The 25,456-nt window shown below is 48.2% G+C and overlaps 1 protein-coding gene across 1 annotated transcript in view; it reads right to left on the reverse strand.

Moving 5' to 3' along the window:
• Window positions 1–1,395: 1,395 nt before the first annotated feature.
• LOC115086008 (ovoinhibitor-like) overlaps window positions 1,396–25,456 on the reverse strand; it is a 50,666-nt gene continuing 26,605 nt past the window's right edge. The window contains exons 3-6 of the mRNA XM_029592589.1: window positions 21,662–21,783; window positions 12,598–12,670; window positions 3,123–3,238; window positions 1,396–1,692 (exon numbers count right to left, since the gene is read on the reverse strand). Coding sequence (XP_029448449.1) covers window positions 1,632–1,692; window positions 3,123–3,238; window positions 12,598–12,670; window positions 21,662–21,783 — 372 coding nt within the window. The 3' untranslated portion in view covers window positions 1,396–1,631. The remainder of the gene's footprint in view (window positions 1,693–3,122; window positions 3,239–12,597; window positions 12,671–21,661; window positions 21,784–25,456) is intronic.

Below are 25,456 nucleotides of genomic sequence, written 5' to 3' on the forward strand. Positions count from 1 at the left end.
TGTAGCAGATGGACTCATTACAAGTGGGTATAGTGTGCTCGTGCTAGCAGTTGGAGATGAATCTGACGTCAGCACGTGGTACATATACCCCTGCAGGAAGTGCAGACGCTCAGTAATTTCCATCTCCAAAGCAGTTTGGAGCTACCTGACGCTCTTCCAAATACTAACGACTAAATTTCATAGAAGAATCCTACCTGAAGACGAGCCCCGCACTCCTGCGGTGATGCCCTCGGGTCCCTCCCCCAGTTGAGTTTCCCGAGGTGATTTCCGTGGTCCCTCGGAGGTAAGAAGCCTCGGTCCAGTGGCCGAATCGTGGCAGGGACCTAGCCCCCGAGTGAGAAGGGCTCGGGCGCGGCGTAGAGGCAGCCTCGGTCCCGATCCGTTCACGGTGAGGACTTAGCCCCCGGGCGAGACGAGTTCGGGCGCGGCTTAGAGGCAGCGGGTGCACTTCCTCGAGCGCGGGGGTGACAGTAATCACCCTCTCCCCCCGCAGCCGGAGACCGCCCGGGTCACAGCCGGGAAGCGCCGAAAATCAGGTAAGGCGTACATCTTTACTTGGTCTCCGGAGAGCGAGGATTAGCGGGGTCTGCCTACATGGCAGCCCGCCATTTTGCCTGCCTGCTTGCCGTCGCCCTCTGCCCTGTTAGGGCACACATTGAATTGATAGGCGCACGTTGATAGCATTAATAAGCGCCCGTTGTTAGGCGCTCGCTGATAGGCGCACGCTGATAGGCGCACAGTGATAATTGCACATTCCTAGGCAAGCGATTCAGTATGCAAATTAGGCCTGGCGCTATTAGGTTCGGGGGGTTAGACGTGCGTTTTTGACCCCTTACTGAATAAGGGGTAACACTAGAGCGTTGAAAACGTGCGTCCAATCGAGGGTTAACAGTGCGCTCTGTCAGAGCGCACTGTACTGTACCGGCCCAAAAGTCTGGTTTCAGGTTCCATCTGCTGTAGTTTCTCTCGAATCAACATTGTCTTCAGGGAACTGGGGCATCTGGTCACAGCCCCAGTACAGCAGGCAGACCTTTTATTCCCTAAAGCATAAATATGTTAGAAATGAAACACATGGAAGAGAATTTAGAAATCAGAGCAAACGTGCAGACAGGATACAGGTGGAGAGGAGGGGCAGAGGTGGATTTTAGCTTGAAAACTGTTTCTAACTTCAGCCTGGGAAAGAAGAGGACAGAATTGCCTTGGGGTGTGCAGGAAGTCCTGGAGAGTGGGGGTTAGGGGGGCAAGAAGGATATTCTAGAGACTCTGGTAGGTGATGAAACCATCTCCAGCAGACTGGTAAGGAGCTACCCAGGGTGAGAACAGCGTATTAAAAAAAATCAGTCAGACAGCAGCAGCCATGATGCAGTAGAAGATTATTTACTGATACAAGCAGGGGGTAAGTAAATGTGAGACACACACTCCACGTTAGACAGATTTACTCTTCAGATGTCCGACTTATGAACGTATGTGAAAGATGCGTGAATGCACAGTAGCTGGGGGTTGAAGCCTTGATGACCGGAGCTCCTGCTCTTGTGTTCAACGCATGTTCACAGCAGGAACCCCCAGAGGGCGGTGGGGAGCGCAGGGTGCAATCGTGTCCTGCTCGCTAGAGGTCGTCTCTCTTCTGCCGGTCAGCAGCGTATCTCATCATAATAGCAGTGCTTCTCCGATATCAAGTATAGGCTAGGCTTACTGGAGGAGGAGAGAGAAGGGGGATACCATGAGCAGAACTCAATAATCTTTGGGGTGTAACCCCCTCACCAATACCCCCCCCCCTCCCCAAACATCATAGGAACCATTAACCCTCCATCCCAGACCTTGACTGCCAGTGCAGTGGAAGATGTTCTTGTTACATCCTCAAGTAAAGTTAGAGATGCAAGGGAGTCCGAAAGCTTGCTGGTCTTTTACTGGCTAATGTGGGCTTGGATATACTGAATGCAGACGGCCAGAAGAGAGAGTTCAAATGTTGCTTGTTACTCTCTGTCTTTTACCAGATTGATACGGGAAAGGAAGCATTCACAGTGTGAGAGTCCCAGTCCTCACTGGGTACCACCACAATAGAGAGCTGGCAGAGGAGTCCCAGTCCTCACTGGGTACCACCACAATAGAGAGCTGGCAGAGGAGTCCCAATCCCTGCTGAGTAAAGTCATAGCAGAGAGCTGGCAGAGGAGTCCCAGTCCTCACTGGGTACCATCACAATAGAGAGCTGGCAGAGGAGTCCCAATCCCTGCTGAGTAAAGTCATAGCAGAGAGCTGGCAGAGGAGTCCCAGTCCTCACTGGGTACCATCACAATAGAGAGCTGGCAGAGGAGTCCCAATCCCTGCTGAGTAAAGTCATAGCAGAGAGCTGGCAGAGGAGTCCCAGTCCTCACTGGGTACCACCACAATAGAGAGCTGGCAGAGGAGTCCCAGTCCTCACTGGGTACCACCACAATAGAGAGCTGGCAGAGGAGTCCCAATCCCTGCTGAGTAAAGTCATAGCAGAGAGCTGGCAGAGGAGTCCCAGTCCTCACTGGGTACCACCACAATAGAGAGCTGGCAGAGGAGTCCCAATCCCTGCTGAGTAAAGTCATAGCAGAGAGCTGGCAGAGGAGTCCCAGTCCTCACTGGGTACCACCACAATAGAGAGCTGGCAGAGAACTCCCAATTCCAGCTGCGTAAAGTCATAGCAGAGAGCTGGCAGAGGAGTCCCAATCCCAGCTGGGTAAAGTCAGAGCAAAGAGCTGGCAGAGGATTCCCAATCCTCACTAGTACAGTAACAGCAGAGGGCTGGTAGAGGAGTCCCAATCCCCGCTGGGTACAGTCACAGCAGAGGGCTGGCAGAGGAGTCCCAATCCCTGCTGGATACAGTCACAGCAGAGAGCTGGCAGAGGAGTCCCAATCCTCACTAGTACAGTCACAGCACTGAACACTCATTTCGTTGTCATGAAGTTTCTGTGTTTTGAGGACTGGACTCCTCTTGTGAATTTCAGTAAATGTGAAGCTGTCTGAGGTGGGGAGGGGAAGGAATAAGCACCCAGTTCTGCAGAAATACACTGGACCCACTCTTCCTTCACCAGTGCCAGGGGATCCAGTGATATCCTGAATCATTCCCTCACCCTTAGCAGGTGCTTCATACTCACACGTTCTTCTCTACGCAGAATGCACAGAGATTCCCATAAGAAAACCCATCACTGCCACAGACAGGTGTCCAGATGTGGAAGCAGCTTTTCTGGCTTGTGTACGGAGAACAATCAGCCTGCAAGTATAAAACATGGAGGCTGTGAGCATATGTGTGGCAGGTGACTGATAAACACATTGCTTGAGCTTTCTATTCCTGTTGGACAAACATTGTAAGGGATGGATCTGCATAGGAAGCTTGGTGTCTGACCTAAGCACCCAAAGATGGGTGAAATTTCAGCTGACCCCACGTGCCTCAGTTGTGGGCTGATAGTTCACCTAACTTTAGGAACCATTGGGGGTGAGCAGGAAGTCCTGGAGAATGGGGGTCAGGGTGGGGATAAATTATGGGGTGACTTTTTTTTACCCGCAGATTTTAAGCAGACTTTCAAAGCAGATTTATGTGCATTATTTCACTTTAAAAATTCTTGGGTGTTCCCCCAACTCGCAACTTAGACACACAAAATTACACCTGCTAAGGGTCAATGGAACTATTTGTGATTGGATTTACAGCCTACTCTCCGAAATATAAAATATCGACATAAATCCCGATAACCCCAGCATCCTCACCTGCAGCATAGAAACACAAAGTTATACCTGCTCAGGATCAATGGAGCTTTGTGTGCATGAATTTACAGTCTATGCTCCAAAATTTAAAATACGCAAATAAATCCTGATACTAACCCCTACCCCCCTCAACCACAGCACAGACACACAAAGTTATACCAGCTCAAGATCAATGGAGCCCTGTATGTGTATATTTACAGTCTTTGCTCCATCTAAAATATGCAAATAAAACCTGCTAAACATACCATCACCCCCCCCCCCCCCCCACCATCGACAAAATGTAGGGAATATCCCAATTCAAGCTAACAGGACAAGCAGCTAAGATGGACCATCTGACATCAGTAAATATGGACATTGACCTATGTGGGCTATGTACAACTAAATTCAGAGAGTAATAAGAGACTCTGCAGTTCTGTGTGCATGACTATCCTGGACAGATTTTTGGCTCCACCCCAGCTGAGCTGGAGCCAAACGGGGCAAAGCATATGGACAAATGGTGAGATGTGAATCTATGCAAGAGTAAACACTAGAGTCCTCTTTTTTTATGGCTCCGAGTGTTCATCTGGGAACAGGACTTATTACTTTTCTGTTAGAGGTGAGCAACAGGCAGTCATTAGGCTGACCACTTGCTGAACTGTGCCAGGAAACAAAGGACTGGCAAAAGAGGGGAAAAATCTAATTAAAACCTTGATTATGCATTCACCTGACTATGCATAAAGCTTCTGAATTATGCATAGGTGAGCCCTTAAAAACCAACAGGGGTGCTTGCCCTCATGGTCATGTCATCATCATTAGCCGATTGTTACCCATAAAGCGAAAAAATACAGCCCATCCGAGTGCTGTCACCTTCTCTGACTGAACTCCATGCTCCTGCTGTACAGAGAAAAACTGGTTCCATCCAAGAGTTCCCAAAGTAGAAGAACTGAGTGCACCTTGCTGCTAGATAGAGACAAGGTGAAGCCCTTCTCAGCCCTAGACATCCCTGCCCAGAGATCCAGCCCACAGAGAGACCACCTGCTGAAGATCCAGTCCTGCTGCAGGTCCCAAGTGGTGAGAACTTTAACTTTTTTACCCCTATGAAGTGGGTTATTAAGCCAGAGCTTCTTAGCAGTTCAAACATAAGTCTCTGCTAAGAGCGGTGATTCCAGCATTAATTAATTATAATCTGATAAGCACTGGATGCCAAATATGCTTCTGTAACAATTTTTTTTATTATTTTCTGTTTCCCTAATTGTCTGTGTGTTTCCTAGAGTGTGGTTCCTTACTATTTTGATGATTGTTTATACCACATTGTGATCAGTTTTTCGATTTATTTTGGGATCTATGATGTGTCATGGGGGCTCTTAGGAACCTTCAGTGAGGAAGGAATGCGTGAGAGCATCGGCCCATTTGTTCTTCTCTGCTGGATGTGCTGCAGTTCAAAGTCAAACCAGTTGAAGAATTATGACCTGCGGGCTTGCCGAGGATTCAGTTGCTGCGCTTGCGACAGGTGTTCCAGAGTTTTGTGATCTGGGTAAATAGTCACTGGATGTTGCCATTCCTTTAGGGTTATTCACCAACCAACCTCGTTTCCTTTATGTAACAATTCTTCAACCTCCAAGTGTCGAGGAAACCCCTTGATATGTGTTTTTGTGCGGTTGCTATTAATGGACCAACCACTCTGTGGCTGGCCTGCTTAAACAGCTCCCATGTTATATTCTTTAATTTCTTTTTCAGATTTCAATTTTACAATTTTTATTGGGTTGTCTGTGCTTTTGTTTTCCCGGTATGCGGTCTGACCCACCATTCACTTATCATTGTCCTTTATTGGGTACTTATCTTATCTTCGAAATGCTGATTGCTGCTGCTGTTCATGGGTCCAGCTCCGCTTGCCACGGAGCTATTTAAGCAGGCCAGCCACAGAGTGGTTGGTCCATTAATAGCAACCGCACAAAAAAACGCATATCAAGAGGTTGAAGAATTCCTTTAGGGCTAGCAGCTCATAATTCCCAATTGTCATTTTTTTCTGCTGGAGTAAACATTTAGAGACAAGGGAGCAGGTTACAAGGGTCCCATGATTTTTATGCTGTGAGAGGACAGTTCCTACTCCGAGAGTACAAGCATCTACCTCCAATATGAGTGGCTTGGAAGAGTCTTAGATGGTGCAGGATGGGTCATGAGAAAAACTCTTCCTTGAGGGGGTTAAATGTCTGGATAGCACTGTTGGTCCAATTTTTGGTGTCAGAACCCTTTTTGGTAAGGGCTGTAATTGTGGTGGCCAAGGTAGAGTATCCATGAATGAATTGTCTATAATAGTTTGCAAACCAGAGGAAACATTGCAGGGCTTTGAGGTCCATGGGCTGAGGCAACTTTCGGATGGCTTTCAACTTCTCAGGATCCATCTGTAGCCCATGCCAGGAAATGATATAGCCAAGAAACGGGAACTCCTCCGGCCCAAAAGTACATTTTTCTAATTTTGAATAAAGTTGGTGTTCCCAGAGCCTCTGGGGAATTTGCTTCACATGATCTTGATGCTCCTTCAAGGATTTTGAAAATAAAGACTATCATCCAGATATACCACCACACAAGAGTAAAGAAGATAATGGAAAACTTCATTGACCATAAACTGAAAGACAGCAAGGGCATTGCATAAATTGAAGGGCATCACCAGGCATTCGTAGTGCCCATCCCTAGTATTTAAAGCTGTCTTCCATTTGTCACCCTCTCTGAATCTATGGAGATCAAGCTTTGTAAATATCTGTGCTATTCTGAGGTGGTTGAAGAAATCTGTGATCAGTGGAAGAGAGTATCGGTTCTTCCTAGTAATTTCATTCAGCCCTCGATAATCAATGCAAGTGCAGAGTGAGCTATATTTTTTACCAACAAAGAAGAAGTTAGCCCCAGCAGGAGATGAAGATGGATGAATTAATTTCTTTTTAGGTTCTCCTTTAAGTACGTGGACATTACCTCCATTCTGGACTTGGGGAGAGGGTAGATTCTTCCTATGACAGTTACCTTCCCTGGAAGCAAATTAATGGGGCAGTCATAGGAGTGATGTGGTGGAAGGATTTCAGCCTGCTGTTTACAGAGGTTATAATCTGAGGTGGCAGGCCAGGAAGTTCTGAGATTATTGCTTGGGTGAGGGGAACAGGAGGAAAAACTTTAAAAAGGCATTGTTCATGGCACAGAGGACTCCACTGGGTGATCTGTAAGGTTTTCCAGTCGATGCTGGGTTGATGCTACATGAGCCAGAGTAGGCCTAGCATGACTTCATTGACAGCCTTCAGGAGCATGGACAGGCTGATCTGTTTTCTGTGGAGGAGACCCGGTCTACATAAAGAGCGGCATGGTGGCCATAGTGACACATCCAGGCAAGAGCTCTCCTTCAACGGAGGAGATTGTTAGGGTTGTCTCTAATAGGATGGTAGAAAGTCTGTACTGATGCACCAGAGATTCATGAATGAAATTGCCATCAGCGCTGTGTCAAGGAAGGCTTGAGTATGAAACTGGGTTTTCTTAAAGGAAAGACATAGTAACAATATTTGAGGAGAGGAGTATGGCCAACCTAGGGTGACTTCTCACAACAATCCAAGGTCCTGGAGTTTCCCAATTTAGCTGGGCATTATGTCATGAAGTGCCCAGGAGTGGCACAGTACAAACACAGGTTGAGGCATCTGCACCTCTGTTTCTCTTCTGCAGACAGCTTAAGGTGATCCACCTGCATGGATTCTTTGTGCGAGGGTCCGGTTTCTGAAGACAATCTGGTAGCTATTGGGTGTTGAAAGCTGGAGGCGAGATGAATGGGACTACGAGCCAAGCTGCTCTCACAAGCCTGCTCCTGGATTCCGAAGTCCAGGAAAATCACCAGACTGGTTAGTCCCTCCAAAGTAGCTGGCCAGTTGTGGCCTGCCAGCTCATCTTTGATATATTCAGACAGCCCTTGCCTGAAGATGGAGGTTAAGCTGTTATTGCCTCATTGGCGCTCTGATGCCAGCGTGCAAAAATGAATGGCATATTCTCCTACAGACCAGGAACTTTGTCAGATCTGGAGTTCTGTCACCATGGAAGAAGTATGACCAGTTTTATCAAATATCATAAGGACCTCACACAAGAAGTTGTCCCAATCACCCAGGAATGGATCATCTGTCTCAGAGGGATGAAGCAAGGCTAGAGACAGGATATATGTGAGCTTGACTTGGTCAGATGGAAAGGGAGCTGCTTGCAATTCAACCTGCATCTGGCATAGGTTCAGGAAGCCACTTCACTTTGTGGGATTCCCATCATACCTCAGAGGTAGAGGCAGATGAAGCATGGGTGTAGCAGGCCATGCAGGAGGTGCCAGAGTGGGTGCTGTGGGAGCTGGATAAGTAGCTAGACCCTGAAGATAGTTCATCATTGTGATCAGATCATCCTGCTGCTGCTTCAGCAGATGAGCTAAGCCAGCAATAGCAGAGGCCTGGGACAAGTCTGTCTAGCTCATGGTCTCAGCAAATTGTTGACAGTGCATAAGAACATGCCATGCTGGGTCAGATCAAAGGTCCATCAAGCCCAGCATCCTGTTTCCAACAGTGGCCAATCCAGGTCACAGGTACCTGGCAGGATTCCTAAATTACATAAGAACATAAGAAATTGCCATGCTGGGTCAGACCAAGGGTCCATCAAGCCCAGCATCCTGATTCCAACAGTGGCCAATCCAGGTCACAGGTACCCGGCAGGATTCCTAAATTACATAAGAACATAAGAAATTGCCATGCTGGGTCAGACCAAGGGTCCATCAAGCCCTGCATCCTGATTCCAACAGTGGCCAATCCAGGTCACAGGTACCCGGCAGGATTCCTAAATTACATAAGAACATAAGAAATTGCCATGCTGGGTCAGACCAAGGGTCCATCAAGCCCAGCATCCTGATTCCAACAGTGGCCAATCCAGGTCACAGGTACCCGGCAGGATTCCTAATTTACATAAGAACATAAGAAATTGCCATGCTGGGTCAGATCAAAGGTCCATCAAGCCCAGCATCCTGATTCCAACAGAGGCCAATCCAGGTCACAGGTACCCGGCAGGATTCCTAAATTACATAAGAACATAAGAAATTGCCATGCTGGGTCAGATCAAAGGTCCATCAAGCCCAGCATCCTGATTCCAACAGAGGCCAATCCAGGTCACAGGTACCCGGCAGGATTCCTAAATTACATAAGAACATAAGAAATTGCCATGCTGGGTCAGACCAAGGGTCCATCAAGCCCAGCATCCTGATTCCAACAGTGGCCAATCCAGGTCACAGGTACCTGGCAGGATTCCTAAATTACATAAGAACATAAGAGCATAAGAAATTGCCATGCTGGGTCAGACCAAGGGTCCATCAAGCCCAGCATCCTGTTTCCAACAGTGGCCAATCCAGGTCACAGGTACCCGGCAGGATTCCTAAATTACATAACAACATAAGAAATTGCCATGCTGAGTCAGACCAAGGGTCCATCAAGCCCAGCATCCTGTTTCCAACAGTGGCCAATCCAGGTCACAGGTACCCGGCAGGATTCCTAAATTACATAAGAACATAAGAAATTGCCATGCTGGGTCAGATCAAGGGTCCATCAAGCCCAGCATCCTGATTCCAACAGTGGCCAATCCAGGTCACAGGTACCCGGCAGGATTCCTAAATTACATAAGAGCATAAGAAATTGCCATGCTGAGTCAGACCAAGGGTCCATCAAGCCCAGCATCCTGATTCCAACAGTGGCCAATCCAGGCCATAAGAACCTGGCAATTACCCAAATGCTAAGTCTATCCCATGCTGCTGATGCTAGTAATAGCAGTGGCTATTTTCTAAGTCAACTTCATTAACTCCAAGAACTTATCCAAACCTTTTTTGAACCCAGCTACACTAACTGCACTAAGCACATGGGTGTGAGCCCTTAGTGCTGTGGCATAGTTGATGTAGCTTCACAGGTGAAACTATGAGGCCTGCAATGACAGCCGGTGAATGCATCCTAGAGCTGAACAGGCTGGAGCTTCACCTATTCCAGTCTCCTGGCCCACAGGTTGAGCCTTTGCGTTCTGGTGGCCGGCAGGACTGAGGTGGGTCTCTAGGGCAATAGAGTGAGTGAGAGTCCAAGAACATGTCCAAGGTCAGGACAGGCACCACAAAGGAAATAGTAGGATCTGGCCAAGGATCAGGGCAAGAGGCAAGCTAGCATAGTCAAGTCCAAGGCTCTGGTCAGGCTCAGAAGGGCAGGCAAGTGAGGTCAGGTCCAAGAATGGAAAAAGAGGTTAGTACCAGGAGATCAGGTTGAAGAGTGGATGAGGACAGATGAGGAGACCCTGGAGGAGGTGGGCTGGGCAAGGCAAGACTAGACAAGACAGGCTGGAACATGATCGCTGGTGCAGGAGCTCAGGAGCAACATGCACTACACTAGGCAGGAGACCCACTGCTGAGGAACGTTACTGGAGTCATGGTTGGGTTTAGATACCCGGCCACTTGATGTCAGAGAGGTGCGCTTGTCCCCGAGCGTCCCGCTATGGTGCGTACATTGAGTGCAAAGATGCGCATCAGCACCGAGGGGGGATGCTGGCAGTGAGACAATGGTGGCATCTGAGCCATGAGGAGGTCCAGGGACCAGGCGTGAGTGCAGCCAGTTGTAGGCTTACCCTGTGGTCAGCCAAACAAAAATCCAAAATATATCTATAAATCCTGATACCAACTCAACACCTCCCCCCCCACACAGCACAGACACACAAAGTTATTACACCTGCTCAGGATCAACGCTCCAGCCATCCCCCAGAACACCTATTTAATGCATGTCACAATAGAAAGTAGGGATGACATTGTTTTGCTCACATACGTCTGCTCACACCCACGTTCTCCCCCTCAACCTGTTACCTGCATAAAACTGGGATCCAAGCCTTGGAAATTTACCCCCACAGAGTCGAAGGCAGTTCAAAGTCTTACATTCATGCCCTGCAGCTCTCCCTGTACCAGAGGCCAATTCTCTCCCAAACAGACCTCTTTCTCTTCCCTTATCAGGAGCAGGGTACAGAAATCTCCCCTGTAGTGCAGAGTCCTCACTACTTTGGTTGCTCTTCTGTGGTTTTTTTTTCATGCTCTGGAGATGCATCGGACACAGTACCCCCAGGTGAGGTGTCAATAAAGATTTCAACACAGGCATCATCCCCTCCTTTTTGTGCTGGTTATTCCTCGACCTCTGCACTCTCCATCTTTCAACCTCCCCGAGTCCCCCCCTCTGTCTATCACATTGTTTGCGATCCGTCAGCTCCAAGGGAAAGGACATGAGACTTCAGGAGGAGCTCCCTCTGCCAGGAGAGGTACTGAGCGGCTTCCTCTGTACGAGTGCGTGGAATCATCACCTGGACATTCACACTCTCGATCTTACTATCCCATGCAATGTCTCTCCTCTCCTATAAAAGATTGGATCCAAGGGAAAGGACATGAGTCTTCAGGAGGAGCTCCCTCTGCCAGGAGAGGTACTGAGCGGCTTCCTCTGTACGAGTGCGTGGAATCATCGCCTGGACATTCACACTCTCGATCTTACTATCCCAGGCAATGTCTCTCCTCTCCTATAAAAGATTGGATCCAAGGGAAAGACCTGAGACTTCAGGAGGAGCTCCCTCTGCCAGGAGAGGTACTGAGCGGCTTCCTCTGTACGAGTGCGTGGAATCATCGCCTGGACATTCACACTCTCGATCTTACTATCCCAGGCAATGTCTCTCCTCTCCTATAAAAGATTGGATCCAAGAGAAAGACCTGAGACTTCAGGAGGAGCTCCCTCTGCCAGGAGAGGTACTGAGCGGCTTCCTCTGTACGAGTGCATGGAATCATCGCCTGGACATTCACACTCTCGATCTTACTATCCCAGGCAATGTCTCTCCTCTCCTATAAAAGATTGGCTCCAAGGGAAAGACCTGAGACTTCAGGAGGAGCTCCCTCTGCCAGGAGAGGTACTGAGCGGCTTCCTCTGTACGAGTGCGTGGAATCATCGCCTGGACATTCACACTCTCGATCTTACTATCCCAGGCAATGTCTCTCCTCTCCTATAAAAGATTGGATCCGATGGAAAGACCTGAGACTTCAGGAGGAGCTCCCTCTGCCAGGAGAGGTACTGAGCGGCTTCCTCTGTACGAGAGCGTGGAACCATCGCCTGGACATTCACACTCTCGATCTTACTATCCCATGCAATGTCTCTCCTCTCCTCTAAAAGATTGGATCCAAGGGAAAGACCTGAGACTTCAGGAGGAGCTCCCTCTGCCAGGAGAGGTACTGAGCGGCTTCCTCTGTACGAGAGCGTGGAACCATCGCCTGGACATTCACACTCTCGATCTTACTATCCCATGCAATGTCTCTCCTCTCCTCTAAAAGATTGGATCCAAGGGAAAGACCTGAGACTTCAGGAGGAGCTCCCTCTGCCAGGCTTCCTCTGTACGAGTGCGTGGAATCATCGCCAGGACATTCACACTCTCGATCTTACTATCCCATGCAATGTCTCTCCTCTCCTATAAAAGATTGGATCCAAGGGAAAGGCCTGAGACTTCAGGAGGAGCTCCCTCTGCCAGGAGAGTTACATAGCGGCGTCCTCTGTACGAGTGCGTGGAATCATCGCCAGGACATTCACACTCTCGATCTTACTATCCCATGCAATGTCTCTCCTCTCCTATAAAAGATTGGATCCAAGGGAAAGGCCTGAGACTTCAGGAGGAGCTCCCTCTGTCAGGAGAGGTACTGAGCGGCTTCCTCTGTACGAGTGCGTGGAATCATCGCCTGGACATTCACACTCTCGATCTTACTATCCCATGCAATGTCTCTCCTCTCCTATGAAGCAGGGCGTTACTGGCATGAGGGACAAAAATAATAAATTAACATTTAAAATGGAAAATTACCTCAACTTCTGGAGCATCGCAAGCAGCTTCAAACCTTACACAAATGAAGTTCTTGGTGGCTCTAAGGATGGAGCTAAAATATGGGAAGGAGAGAGACAGAGAGGGAGAGAGGAAAGAGACAGAGTAAGGAGAATTGAGAGTGAGGGGAGGTAGAAAGTGCAGAGATAAAGAGAAAGTCAAAAAGGGAGAGGAACAAAAAAGTGGAGGGGAGATTCCCAAGAAGAGTGCGAAGGAAGGGGAGGGCAAAATGGGGGAGAGAGTAATGGAGAAATCAGTGAGAGGCAAGGACAGGTGAGAGGCAAGAAAGAGAGTGATGAAGGAAATGAGGGGATGAAATAGAGAGTGATGGAGAGGACAGTGAGTGACAATGAGATGGAGGAATGGTAGAGGGGATGAAAGAGAGAGATGGTAGAATACAAGAGGCAGAATAGAAAGAGAGAGGGAGAGGTCAGTGAGTACAGAGGAGATGGAGGAAAAGGGTGAAAGAAAAAGAGGTCAGTGAGTACAGAGGAGATGGAGGAAAAGGGTGAAAGAAAAAGAATGATGGAGCAGTCAGGGAATGCCAAGAAGATAAAATAAAGCAGTTCAAAAGAGAGATGGTGTAATGGGAGGGATGGAAAAGAAAGAGAGAGGAGAGGTCAATGTATATTACTTTGGCAACACATGTAACATTTTCATATAAATAAAATCTGAATCTGAGCACCTAGGAGATGGAGCAGTCAGTGAGTGTGGAGGAGATGGAGGAATGGAGTATGGGCACAGTGAGTGACAGAGAGGTCAGTGAGCATGAAGGAGACAGAGGAGATGGAGGAATGGAGTAGGGGCACAGTAAGTGACAGAGAGGTCAGTGAGCATGAAGGAGACAGAGGAGATGGAGGAATGGATGGAGGAATGGAATAGGGGCACAGTAAGTGACACAGAGGTCATTGAGCATGAAGGAGACAGAGGAGATGGAGTAGTCAGTGAAGATGGAGGAATGGAGTAGGGGCACAGTGAGCATGAAGGAGACAGAGGAGATAGAGAAGTCAGTGAGTGTGGAGGAGATGGAGGAATAGAGTAGGGGCACAGTGAGTGTCAGAGGTCAGTGAGCATGAAGGAGACAGAGGAGATGGAGCAGTCATTGAGTGCGGAGGAGTTGGAGGAATGGAGTATGGGCACAGTGAGTGACAGAGAGGTCAGTGAGCATGAAGGAGACAGAGGAGATGGAGTAGTCAGTGTGTATGGAGGAGATGGAGGAATGGAGTATGGGCCCAGTGAGTGACAGAGAGGTCAGTGAGCATGAAGGAGACAGAGGAGATGGAGCAGTCAATGAGTGTGGAGGAGATGGAGGAATGGAGTATGGGCACAGTGTGTGACAGAGCTCAATGAACATGAAGGAGACAGAGGAGATGGAGCAGTCAGTGAGTGTGGAGGCGATGGAGGAATGGAGTATGGTACAGTGAGTGACAGAGAGGTCAGTGAGCATGAAGGAGACAGAGGAGATGGAGCAGTCAGTGAGTGTGGAGGAGATGGAGGAATGGAGTATGGGCACAGTGAGTGACAGAGAGGTCAGTGAGCATGAAGGAGACAGAGGAGATCGAGCAGTTGGTGAGTGTGGAGGAGATGCAGGATTGGATGGAGGAATGGAGTAGGGGCACAGTACGGGACAGAGAGGTCAGTGATCATGAAGGAGACAGAGGAGATGGAGCAGTCAGTGAGTGTGGAGGAGATGGAGGAATGGAGTATGGGCCCAGTGAGTGACAGAGAGGTCAGTGAGCATGAAGGAGACAGAGGAGATGGAGCAGTCAATGAGTGTGGAGGAGATGGAGGAATGGAGTATGGGCACAGTGAGTGACAGAGTGGTCAGTGAGCATGAAGGAGACAGAGGAGATGGAGCAGTCAATGAGTGTGGAGGAGATGGAGGAATGGAGTATGGGTACAGTGAGTGACAGAGAGGTCAGTGAGCATGAAGGAGACAGAGGAGATCGAGCAGTCGATGAGTGTGGAGGAGATGCGGATTGGATGGAGGAATGGAGTAGGGGCACAGTACGGGACAGAGAGGTCAGTGATCATGAAGGAGACAGAGGAGATGGAGCAGTCAGTGAGTGTGGAGGAGATGGAGGAATGGAGTATGGGCACAGTGAGTGACAGAGAGGTCAGTGAGCATGAAGGAGACAGAGGAGATCGAGCAGTCGGTGAGTGTGGAGGAGATGGAGGATTGGATGGAGGAATGGAGTAGGGGCACAGTACGGGACAGAGAAGTCAGTGATCATGAAGGAGACAGAGGAGATGGAGCAGTCAGTGAGTGTGGAGGAGATGGAGGAATGGAGTATGGGCACAGTGAGTGACAGAGAAGTCAGTGAGCATGAAGGTGACAGAGGAGATGGAGGAATGGAGTAGGGGCACTGTAAGTGACAGAGAGGTCAGTGAGCATGAAGGAGACAGAGGAGATGGAGCAGTCATTGAGTGGGGAGGAGATGTAGGAATGGAGTAGGGGCATACTGAGCATGAAGGTGACAGAGGAGGTGGAGGAATGGAGTAGGTGCATAGTGAGCATGAAGGAGACAGAGGAGATGGAGCAGTCAGTGAGTGTGGAGGAGATGGAGGAATGGAGTAGGGGCATAGTGAGTGACAGAGAGGTCAGTGAGCATGAAGGAGACAGAGGAGATCGAGCAGTCGGTGAGTGTGGAGGAGATGGAGGATTGGATGGAGGAATGGTGTAGGGGCACAGTACGGGACAGAGAGGTCAGTGATCATGAAGGAGACAGAGGAGATGGAGCAGTCAGTGAGTGTGGAGGAGATGGAGGAATGGAGTAGGGGCACAGTGAGTGACAGATGTCAGTGAGCATGAAGGAGACAGAGGAGATGGAGCAGTCAGTGAGTGTGGAGTTGATGGAGTATGGGCACAGTGAGTGACAGAGAGGTCAGTGAGCATGAAGGAGACAGAGGAGATTGAGCAGTCATTGAATGTGGAGGAGATGGAGGAATGGAGTAGGGGCACAGTGAGTGACAGAGGTCAGTGAGCATGAAGGAGACAGAGGAGATAGAGCAGTCAGTGAGTGTGGAGACGATGGTGCAAGGAAGAGGGATTCAGTTTTGTTAGGAACTGGGGAACCTTTTGGGGAAGGGGGAGTCTCTTCCGAAGGGATGGGCTCCACCTTAACCAGGGTGGAACCAGACTGCTGGCGCTAACCTTTAAAAAGGAGAGAGAGCAGCTTTTAAACTAGAACAAAGGGGAAAGCCGACAGTCGCTCAGCAGCGCATGGTTCGGAAAGAGGTATCTTTAAAGGAGACTAATGATGCATTAGAATTAGGGCATCCCGACAGTGAGGTTCCAATAATTAGAAAAGTAGTCCAAGTGCATGTAACTAAAAACTCACCTGAGCTAAAAAATTCTAACTTATCCCTATCAATTAAAAAGCAGAATGAAAATACAAACAAAAAACAAACTTTGAAATGTTTGTATGCTAATGCCAGAAGTCTAAGAAGTAAGATGGGAGAATTAGAATGTATAGCAGTGAATGATGACATAGACTTAATTGGCATCTCAGAGACATGGTGGAAGGAGGATAACCAATGGGACAGTGCTATACCGGGGTACAAATTATATCGCAATGACAGAGAGGAGCAGTCAGGAGGAGGTGTGGCGTTTTATGTCTGGGATGGCATAGACTCCAACAGGATAAACATCCTGCATGAGACTAAATACAAAATTGAATCTTTATGGGTAGAAATCCCTTGTGTGTCAGGGAAGACTATGGTGATAGGAGTATTCTACCGTCCACCTGGTTAAGATGGTGAGACGGACAGTGGAATGCGAAGAGAAATTTGGGAAGCTAATAAGACTGGGTTAGCTAACCAGAGTTAATTAAGTTCACTTAGAGAATAGCCACTGCCATTAGCAACGGTAATCTTTAAAGATGGCGCCGGCCATCCAGTGCTCCTACCATGTCACAGGGGCCGGCCAATGGCACGGATACCCTGTCACATGGTAAGGGCAAAGGGGCATCGGCGCCATTTTTTTTTTAGAACAGCTGATGCCTGGGAACAGGAAATCTCTCCCCGAGGCCCCCCTGGATCTCTCCCCGAGGCCCCTCCTGGACCACCAGGTAATTTTAAAAGGTTTTGGAGTGTCGGGAGGGTGGGGTCGATTTAAAGGGTCGAGTGGGTTGTTTTTTTTTAGCGGCGCGGGCCTCCCTAAAAAAAAAATTAGCGATGTGAATTGGAATCAGAAACGATTCCAATTCACATATCGTAACGATCAGATTTCCTCCCCCCCCCTAGCCGAATCTGATCGTTAAGACGATCTGGCATACGATTCACATCTCTAATCACTGGTGCTGAGGTGGGCATTTATTACCCCCTTTAGTAAGCACCAGGTCGGTTCCAGCTCGTGGGCTCCGTTGCCATCTGTTTGAGCCGAGCCTGTTGAAAGGCGTCCATTATCTCTCTGCTTCTTGTAGATTCCATAGAAGGGATTCTCCAGTCTACATCCGGCAGATTAAAATCTCCAGTGAGCAGCATTTTCCCCCTTCTATCCCACCTTTTGGATGTGTTTGTCCAGATCTCTGTCCAGCTCTTCTGTCTGAATCAGAGGTCTGTAGACCACATCCGTAAAAACGGAAGCACCATCATCTTTTTTAGATTGACCCATAATGCTTGCTCCCCGATCCAAGTCCCTTCCGTTTCAGTTGCTTAGATATTGTTTTTGACATAGAGAGTTACTCCTCCCCCTTTCCTATTCTCTCTGTCCTTCCTTAAGAAGTTGTCACCTGGGGTGGCCGTAGCCCAGTCATGAGAGTCAGTGAACCAGGTCTCTGTAACGGCAACAACGTCCAAGACCGCTGCCAGCATTAAGGCCTGCAGACTAAGAGCGTTTGTGGTCAGAGCTTCCTAACATTTATCGCCTGGTTTGCTGCTCTTCCTCATCACCTTTTCTGCTTTTTTTGAGCTCATTGATTTTGTTATATTGTCCTCCCACTTCCTGTATTGCTTGGGGGATGACATGCCAGTTTCGTTGGCCTCCTCCTCCCAGCCCCGCCCTCTAGTTTAAATTCCTGATAATGTATCCTCTGAATTTCTTGGTTAGCATCCTCTTTCCAGCCAAGGACAAATGTAGACCATCCTTATCATATCACCTTCTACTACTTCATAAACACCCCCAGCCTCCAATGTATCCTAAACCACTTTCCTTACAGAAGGTTTTGAGCCAAAAAATTGCAGTTATCTGAATGGCAAAGAATTCCTTCCCCTTTCCATGAACTGGTAGTACCTTCTGAAAAGGCAATGGTCTTTGCCATCTGTCTAATCTTCGTCCCCAGGGTTTGGAAATCTTTCTGTTCTGCAGCGATACCATGTCTGGCAAGGTCATTGGTCCCCAGATGGATGATAATATTGATATTGGAGTCTCTATATTCTTCTTTAATTTCAATGACTATCTGCTTGGTATTTCTACCGGCCGAGGATCTTGGAAGGCGTATAACTCTTGCGTCCCCATCAAAATGGTTTCCCAAGTTAGTTCCTCTGATCACCGAATCTCCCACGAGACAAAGCTTCCTTTTATGACATTTAACGATGCCTAAGGGTTTCTGGCTACAATGGGTGACTGCATCCCCTTCAGACATGGCATCATTTTCTGTGGCTGGAGCTTCCTCATTATCCAGTGCAGAAAAGGCATCATGTAAGGGTGACAGAGCAGGAGAGTCATTGTCTCTCCATCACAGGCCTTATCCTGCCAGAGCCCATTGTGATCCATTTATTCCTGGGTTCCTGAATCCTGGATGCCCGGCTTCCCTGTGGGAGTGGGGAGCGGGTATGCAGGATGCTGCACCGTTGGAGACATTGGGTGTTGTACAGTCAGAACTCTTTTCCTACATTTAATTCATGGATCTCTGAATCATCTGAAGGAGCTGGGGAAAATATTATTCACATTAACCTAAGTCTTTGGAAGAACTATTTAAAAAGAAAACACCCTGGGAATGGATGGGGATGGGGATGGGGGGGGGGGGGGGGGGGTAGGGTAGGAGGGAGGGAACGAGCAACGTTTGTGGATGCCAGCCATTTTTTTACATTAACAAATCCAATAAGTCAAATACACGCAAGGAAGGTTTCAAAAGTCAGTATCAAGCAAGATTTCAAACCAAGCAAAAACATAGACGTAGAGAAGAAAAAGAACAATGTCAGTAGGAAATCCATCTATGTTTGGGCTAGCAAATTAGAATTCAACTTGTCAGGCCTCCTCCTGTCCTCATGCCGCGTACATTTCAGTTGTTTGGATAGCATTTTTAACATTCTCCACAGTAAAGAACCTTGGCTTCGTGCTAGACAACCAATTAAACTTCAAGAAACACATCAACAACTTGCTAAAAGACAGATTCCACAAACTCAAAATTCTAAGAAAACTCAAGCCACTTCTATTCCCACAAGACTTTCAAACAGTTCTACAGGGTCTTCTCTTTTCTAAACTCGACTACTGCAACACCCTACTACTAGGTCTCCCAGCCTCCACCCTTAAACCTATCCAACTACTCCAAAACACCACGCCCAGAGTGCTCACAAACAGCAGAAAATCAGACCACATCACACCCATCCTCAAAGACCTACACTGGCTACCCATCCCTCAGAGAATACAGTACAAGACTCTAACCATCATACACAAAATTCTCCACAACGACAAATCCAAGTGGCTGACCACTGCCCTTCACCTCCACACTCCCCCATGGAGTCTTCGCTCCTCAAACTCTGGTCTTCTACAAACACCGTCCCCAAAAGCCACTCAATGGATATCAACAAGGGAATGAACACTATCATTTGCCGTATCACCTCCCCAAAGAACTAAGAACAGATCCATCCACCCAATCGTTCAAGAAAAATCTTAAAACATGGCTATTCCACAAAGCCTTCCACAACAACAAACACGAACGAACCCCAAACCAGGCCCTAACCCCTGCAGTCATGGAAAAACACCACCTACAACAAACCACACCTGTAAATAACTATCCTTTCAACAGCCATGATACTCTCTTTTAATACACTCCTTACGATCTGTGTAACATATTACTCATGTTCAGATATTAATCCCCATCAAGGACCCCCTCCACAACACACTAAACGTCTGGAACAACTGCCTTCACTCCATCAACCTCCTACTCGCCAGTCTCAATCTAGTTCTTAATACATCCAAAACCGAACTCCTCGTCATCTGTCCTAATGACAATATCCCCCTCGCCTGCAACCCAGCCTTACCTACAATAACTCAGGTGAGAGACCTTGGGGCTATTCTGGACAATAGAATGAACCTAAAAAAGTTCATCAACAACACCACAAAAGAATGCTTCTATAAGCTACATGTTCTAAAACAGTTAAGACCTCTCCTCCACTTTCAGGACTTCTGATCAGTCCTTCAAGCCATTCTGTTTTCAAAGATTGACTATTGCAATGCGCTACTGCTCGGCCTCCCATCCTCCACAACTAAACCTCTACAGATGCTGCAAAATGCAGCAGCCAGGATCCTCACTAATTCACGTCGCAAGGACCACATCACGCCGATACTGAAAAATCTACATTGGCTTCCTATCCATTATAGAATACTGTACAAGACCCTGACCATAATCCACAAATCCATCTACAATCAATCCTCACTACAACTCACCATCCCACTCGAATTCTATAACTCCAATAGACCGATAAGATCAGCATACAAAGGAACTCTCCAGGCACCTCCACACAAATCCTTTATCCACAATTCACTTCAAAAACGAATACTGTCATCCGCTGGACCACAGCTATGGAACACACTACCCCCAGATCTACGCCTGGAACAATGTCTTCTTTCCTTCAGAAAGAAACTGAAAACTTGGCTGTTCTCTCAAGCCTTTCCAGTATGAGATTCTCCCCAAATAACAATGTCTTGCAAATCTTTATTGTATATAGTTGCCTGTTGCACATTTTCTTAAAAAGCGTTATCTAAATCTAATTCCTTCTACTTTCAATTATCCTGAATTACTCTCCCCGTTCATTGTAACTTTCACTTTATTATTTATGGTTGTCCCCTGGTTTTATGTAAACCGGTACGATAAGACATGGTCTTGAGCAACGGTATATTAAAAAGAATTTAAATAAATAAAATAAAATAAAAATGTTAGTCTCAGATACACCCTATGTCAAATGTTATTTATTGTTTATTACTATTATTATTACTGGTTTTATTCATGTTACTCTTATCCTTCACGTTACTGTTTCTAGATGTTTCCTCTACCAAACAAAAGGAAATGCTTGACTTCCTGCACCATTAAGTTGTATGTAAACCGATGTGATATGTAAATCGAACACTGGTATATAAAAACATATAAATAAATAAATAAGAAGGAGCTTCTCCTTGCTGTTCTTGGCCTCTCTGACCTTCCTGAACAGATTGCAGCCTAGCACGGCCCTACCCTGCAGCACCTGAATGTAAAGCGCTTTGAAGTGGTAGAATATAAATTAAATAAATAAATAGGAGACTGGTCGAACCCCTTCTCCGTGTAGGCATTGATACTGAAATCTGCAGATCTGGAGCTTTATTGCCCAGGCTAGGAGCACTTGTGTTTATCACGTTCCAGTATTGCCAAGCGGCCCCATCACTGTTACCTTTCTCACCAAATCCTGCGTTACACCGAGAATTAGATCTAAAAAATGCTTTCAATTTTAGGTCCAATTATTACAACTCATCCGTGTGTCTCTCCACGTTGCATGCACCTATGGCCGCATTGAGCCTAGGATTATACAGGGGCATGTAAGGTGAGCTGAGGGACAGAGCATGGTAGATACACGCTGTACTTACATTCTTGCTATGCAACTCATCCGTGTGTCTCTCCACGTTGCATGCACCTATGGCCGCATTGAGCCTAGGATTATACCGGGGCATGTAAGGTGAGGTGAGGGACAGGGCATGGTAGATACACGCTGTACTTACATTCTTGCTATGCAACTCATCCGTGTGTCTCTCCACGTTGCATGCACCTATGGCCGCATTGAGCCTAGGATTATACAGGGGCATGTAAGGTGAGCTGAGGGACAGGGCATGATAGATACATGCTGTACTTACATTCTTGCTATGCAAAAATCGCAGATGTTTTTGTATGTGACGCCATTGCTACCGCAGATTTGTTTATTGTCTCCTTCACACGCTATCTCCAGTTTATCCACATCTGAGGCTGGGCATCTGGGCTGTAATTGCATAGCACAGAAATCAAATGTCTGCTCTCACAGTGACCTCACACAAGTCACAGGGTAGGATGTGAGCATTCATGTCTGTCAGGGTCAGAGGATGGGAGTGTGTGCTGCTGTCTGTGGGTATCAGAGGATGGGAGTGTGTGCTGCTGTCTGTGGGTATCAGAGGATGGGAGCGTGTGCTGCTGTCTGTGGGTATCAGAGGATGGGAGTGTGTGCTGCTGTCTGTGGGTATCAGAGGATGGGAGTGTGTGCTGCTGTCTGTGGGTATCAGAGGATGGGAGTGTGTGCTGCTGTCTGTGAGTATCATAGGATGGGAGTGTGTGCTGCTGTCTGTGGGTATTAGAGGATGGGAGTGTGTGCTGCTGTCTGTGAGTATCATAGGATGGGAGTGTGTGCTGCTGTCTGTGGGTATCAGAGGACGGGAGCGTGTGCTGCTGTCTGTGGGTATCAGAGGACGGGAGCGTGTGCTGCTGTCTGTGGGTATCAGAGGACGGGAGCGTGTGCTGCTGTCTGTGGGTATCAGAGGACGGGAGCGTGTGCTGCTGTCTGTGGGTATCAGAGGACGGGAGCGTGTGCTGCTGTCTGTGGGTATCAGAGGACGGGAGCGTGTGCTGCTGTCTGTGGGTATCAGAGGACGGGAGCGTGTGCTGCTGTCTGTGGGTATCAGAGGACGGGAGCGTGTGCTGCTGTCTGTGGGTATCAGAGGACGGGAGCGTGTGCTGCTGTCTGTGGGTATCAGAGGACGGGAGCGTGTGCTGCTGTCTGTGGGTATCAGAGGACGGGAGCGTGTGCTGCTGTCTGTGGGTATCAGAGGACGGGAGCGTGTGCTGCTGTCTGTGGGTATCAGAGGACGGGAGCGTGTGCTGCTGTCTGTGGGTATCAGAGGACGGGAGCGTGTGCTGCTGTCTGTGGGTATCAGAGGGTGGGTGTGTGTGCTGCTGTCTGTGGGTATCATAGGATGGGAGTGTGTGCTGCTGTCTGTGGGTATCAGAGGATGGGAGTGTGTGCTGCTGTCTGTGGGTATCAGAGGATGGGAGTGTGTGCTGCTGTCTGTGAGTATCAGAGGATGGGAGCGTGTGCTGCTGTCTGTGGGTATCAGAGGATGGGAGCGTGTGCCGCTGTCTGTGGGTATCAGAGGACGGGAGCGTGTGCCGCTGTCTGTGGGTATCAGAGGACGAGAGCGTGTGCCGCTGTCTGTGGGTATCAGAGGACGGGAGCGTGTGCCGCTGTCTGTGAGTATCAGAGGACGGGAGCGTGTGCCGCTGTCTGTGGGTATCAGAGGACGGGAGCGTGTGCCGCTGTCTGTGGGTATCAGAGGACGGGAGCGTGTGCCGCTGTCTGTGGGTATCAGAGGACGGGAGCGTGTGCCGCTGTCTGTGGGTATCAGAGGACGGGAGTGGGTGTTGCTCTCTGAGGGTATCAGAGGACGGGAGTGGGTGTTGCTCTCTGAGGGTGATACAGGATGGTGGCGCTGGCTGTGTGGGTCAGAACTGAAGGGTTCCTGGTGCTGTGGGTAGTGAGGGGAAGGGAAGGGAAATGATTGTTGAGGAGGTGACACAGAAACATGGAAGATATCAGTAGTTAGGTACAATTTCACCTCCCTCCCCTCCCCTCCCCGTCTGCACAGTCACAGGTTTCACTTGATCTGTGCTCTCTTCCCTCCCCTTCCCCATCACTAAGGTCCCTTTGTGCTTATCCCCTGAATGCTTTAATTCTGTTTCTGGTTTATAGCCCTCACTAGAGTTTGTTCCAGATATCCATCACCCTGACAATCCTTTTCAGCCTCCCTCCCATCAGTGCTTCAGGTTTCCTGCTCTGGGAACTCTTGCATGTGAAGCCTCTGGGATGTGCAGGAGTGAGCAGAAGTAACTGAGGGGGTCAGAGGGTGTTGGAGGAGTGGTGGTGATGTCTGAGTCTGTTCCAGATATCCATCACCCTGACAATCCTTTTCAGCCTCCCTCCCATCAGTGCTTCAGGTTTCCTGCTCTGTGAACTCATGCATGTGAAGCCTCTGTGATGTGCAGGAGTGAGCAGAAGTAACTGAGGGGGTCAGAGGAGGTGGAGGAGGTGGAGGAGTGGTGCTGATGTCTGAGGGGGGTCAGAGGATGTTTGGGGAGTGGTGCCGATGTCTGAGTCTGTTCCAGATATCCATCACTCTGACAATCCTTTTCAGCCTCCCTCCCATCAGTGCTTCAGGTTTCCTGCTCCGGGAACTCTTGCATGTGAAGCCTCTGGGATGTGCAGGAGTGAGCAGAAGTAACTGAGGGGGTCAGAGGAGGTGGAGGAGGTGGAGGAGTGGTGCTGATGTCTGAGGGGGGTCAGAGGATGTTGGGGGAGTGGTGCCGATGTCTGAGTCTGTTCCAGATATCCATCACTCTGACAATCCTTTTCAGCCTCCCTCCCATCAGTGCTTCAGGTTTCCTGCTCCGGGAACTCTTGCATGTGAAGCCTCTGGGATGTGCAGGAGTGAGCAGAAGTAACTGAGGGGGTCAGAGGGTGTTGGAGGAGTGGTGGTGATGTCTGAGTTTGTTCCAGATATCCATCACCCTGACAATCCTTTTCAGCCTCCCTCCCATCAGTGCTTCAGGTTTCCTGCTCTGGGAACTCTTGCATGTGAAGCCTCTGGGATGTGCAGGAGTGAGCAGAAGTAGCTGAGGGAGGCAGAAGGCAGTGGTGCAGGGTGGTGTATACAGGAGGCAGGGGGTGCTGTTTTGTAATTTGTCTGTAATAGAGAAAATAATGTTATACAATGATCGGTGTGTCTGTGTGTGTTTTAGGTGATGTCTTTGTGTTGGGGTGGATGATATTCTGGAAAGACAATATTATAATATCCGGAGGCTGAGGATCAGGCAGAGTGATGGCTTCATTTTACTGCAGAATCTTCAAGGCAGCCCCCGACTGAGAATAATTAATGTTGTTCGTCAGAGGGAAAACCCAAATGCAAAGGTCTGTGGAGAACAGAGGGTGAAAGGTTTATCATATGCCAGAGAGTCTGTGGGGGCCTGAGAATCAACAAGAATAAACATCTGTCCTAATGTCTTGTGCAATTTTTAACCAAGAAAGAGAAATGTCTCACATCCTCAACCAGCAAAAGGTAAGTGGAGTTTGCTTTAGAGACCTGCGTTCAATTGCAAACCACATGAAAAACCATAACTTAAAAAAAATCATTTTGTTTCATTAGCAGCAAAACAAAATAGCTCAGGCAAAGACATATTTGCTTCATTTCATTGCCATTAAATTCTATATGAGGAGCATTAAGCATTGCAGAGGATTTATTGTTTTAGAAGTAAGATCAGACAGCCTGGAGCCAGTGGGATTGGAGAAAGGAGCAGGACCAATCAATTCCAAGCATTATTTTTACCAGCCGAGCCTGAGTTATCTCTTCTATTTTTTTTTTAAAGTGAAAGAAAATGTTAAACTTGACCAAACTCCATTTTCATTCACTTGTGTGATCAGTTTCAGAGCCCATGCTCAGATTTTGAAGCTCCTTGCTTCAGAGTTGAGAGTTCCAGGAAAAGTTGTAAAAGTGATTTGAAAGAAATAAGCTGCACTGTCACTGGTTCACTACATGTTTGTGCTTAGTATGGAGTGTGTGTGCCATGCTGTACTATGCATTGACTCTCACAGCTTGCTCTCCATATCTCTCTAAAGCTGAGTGTATATTGTG

The sequence above is a fragment of the Rhinatrema bivittatum genome, chromosome 2 (genome assembly GCF_901001135.1).
Source record: "Rhinatrema bivittatum chromosome 2, aRhiBiv1.1, whole genome shotgun sequence".
In the NCBI taxonomy this organism is placed as follows: Eukaryota; Metazoa; Chordata; class Amphibia; order Gymnophiona; family Rhinatrematidae; genus Rhinatrema; species Rhinatrema bivittatum.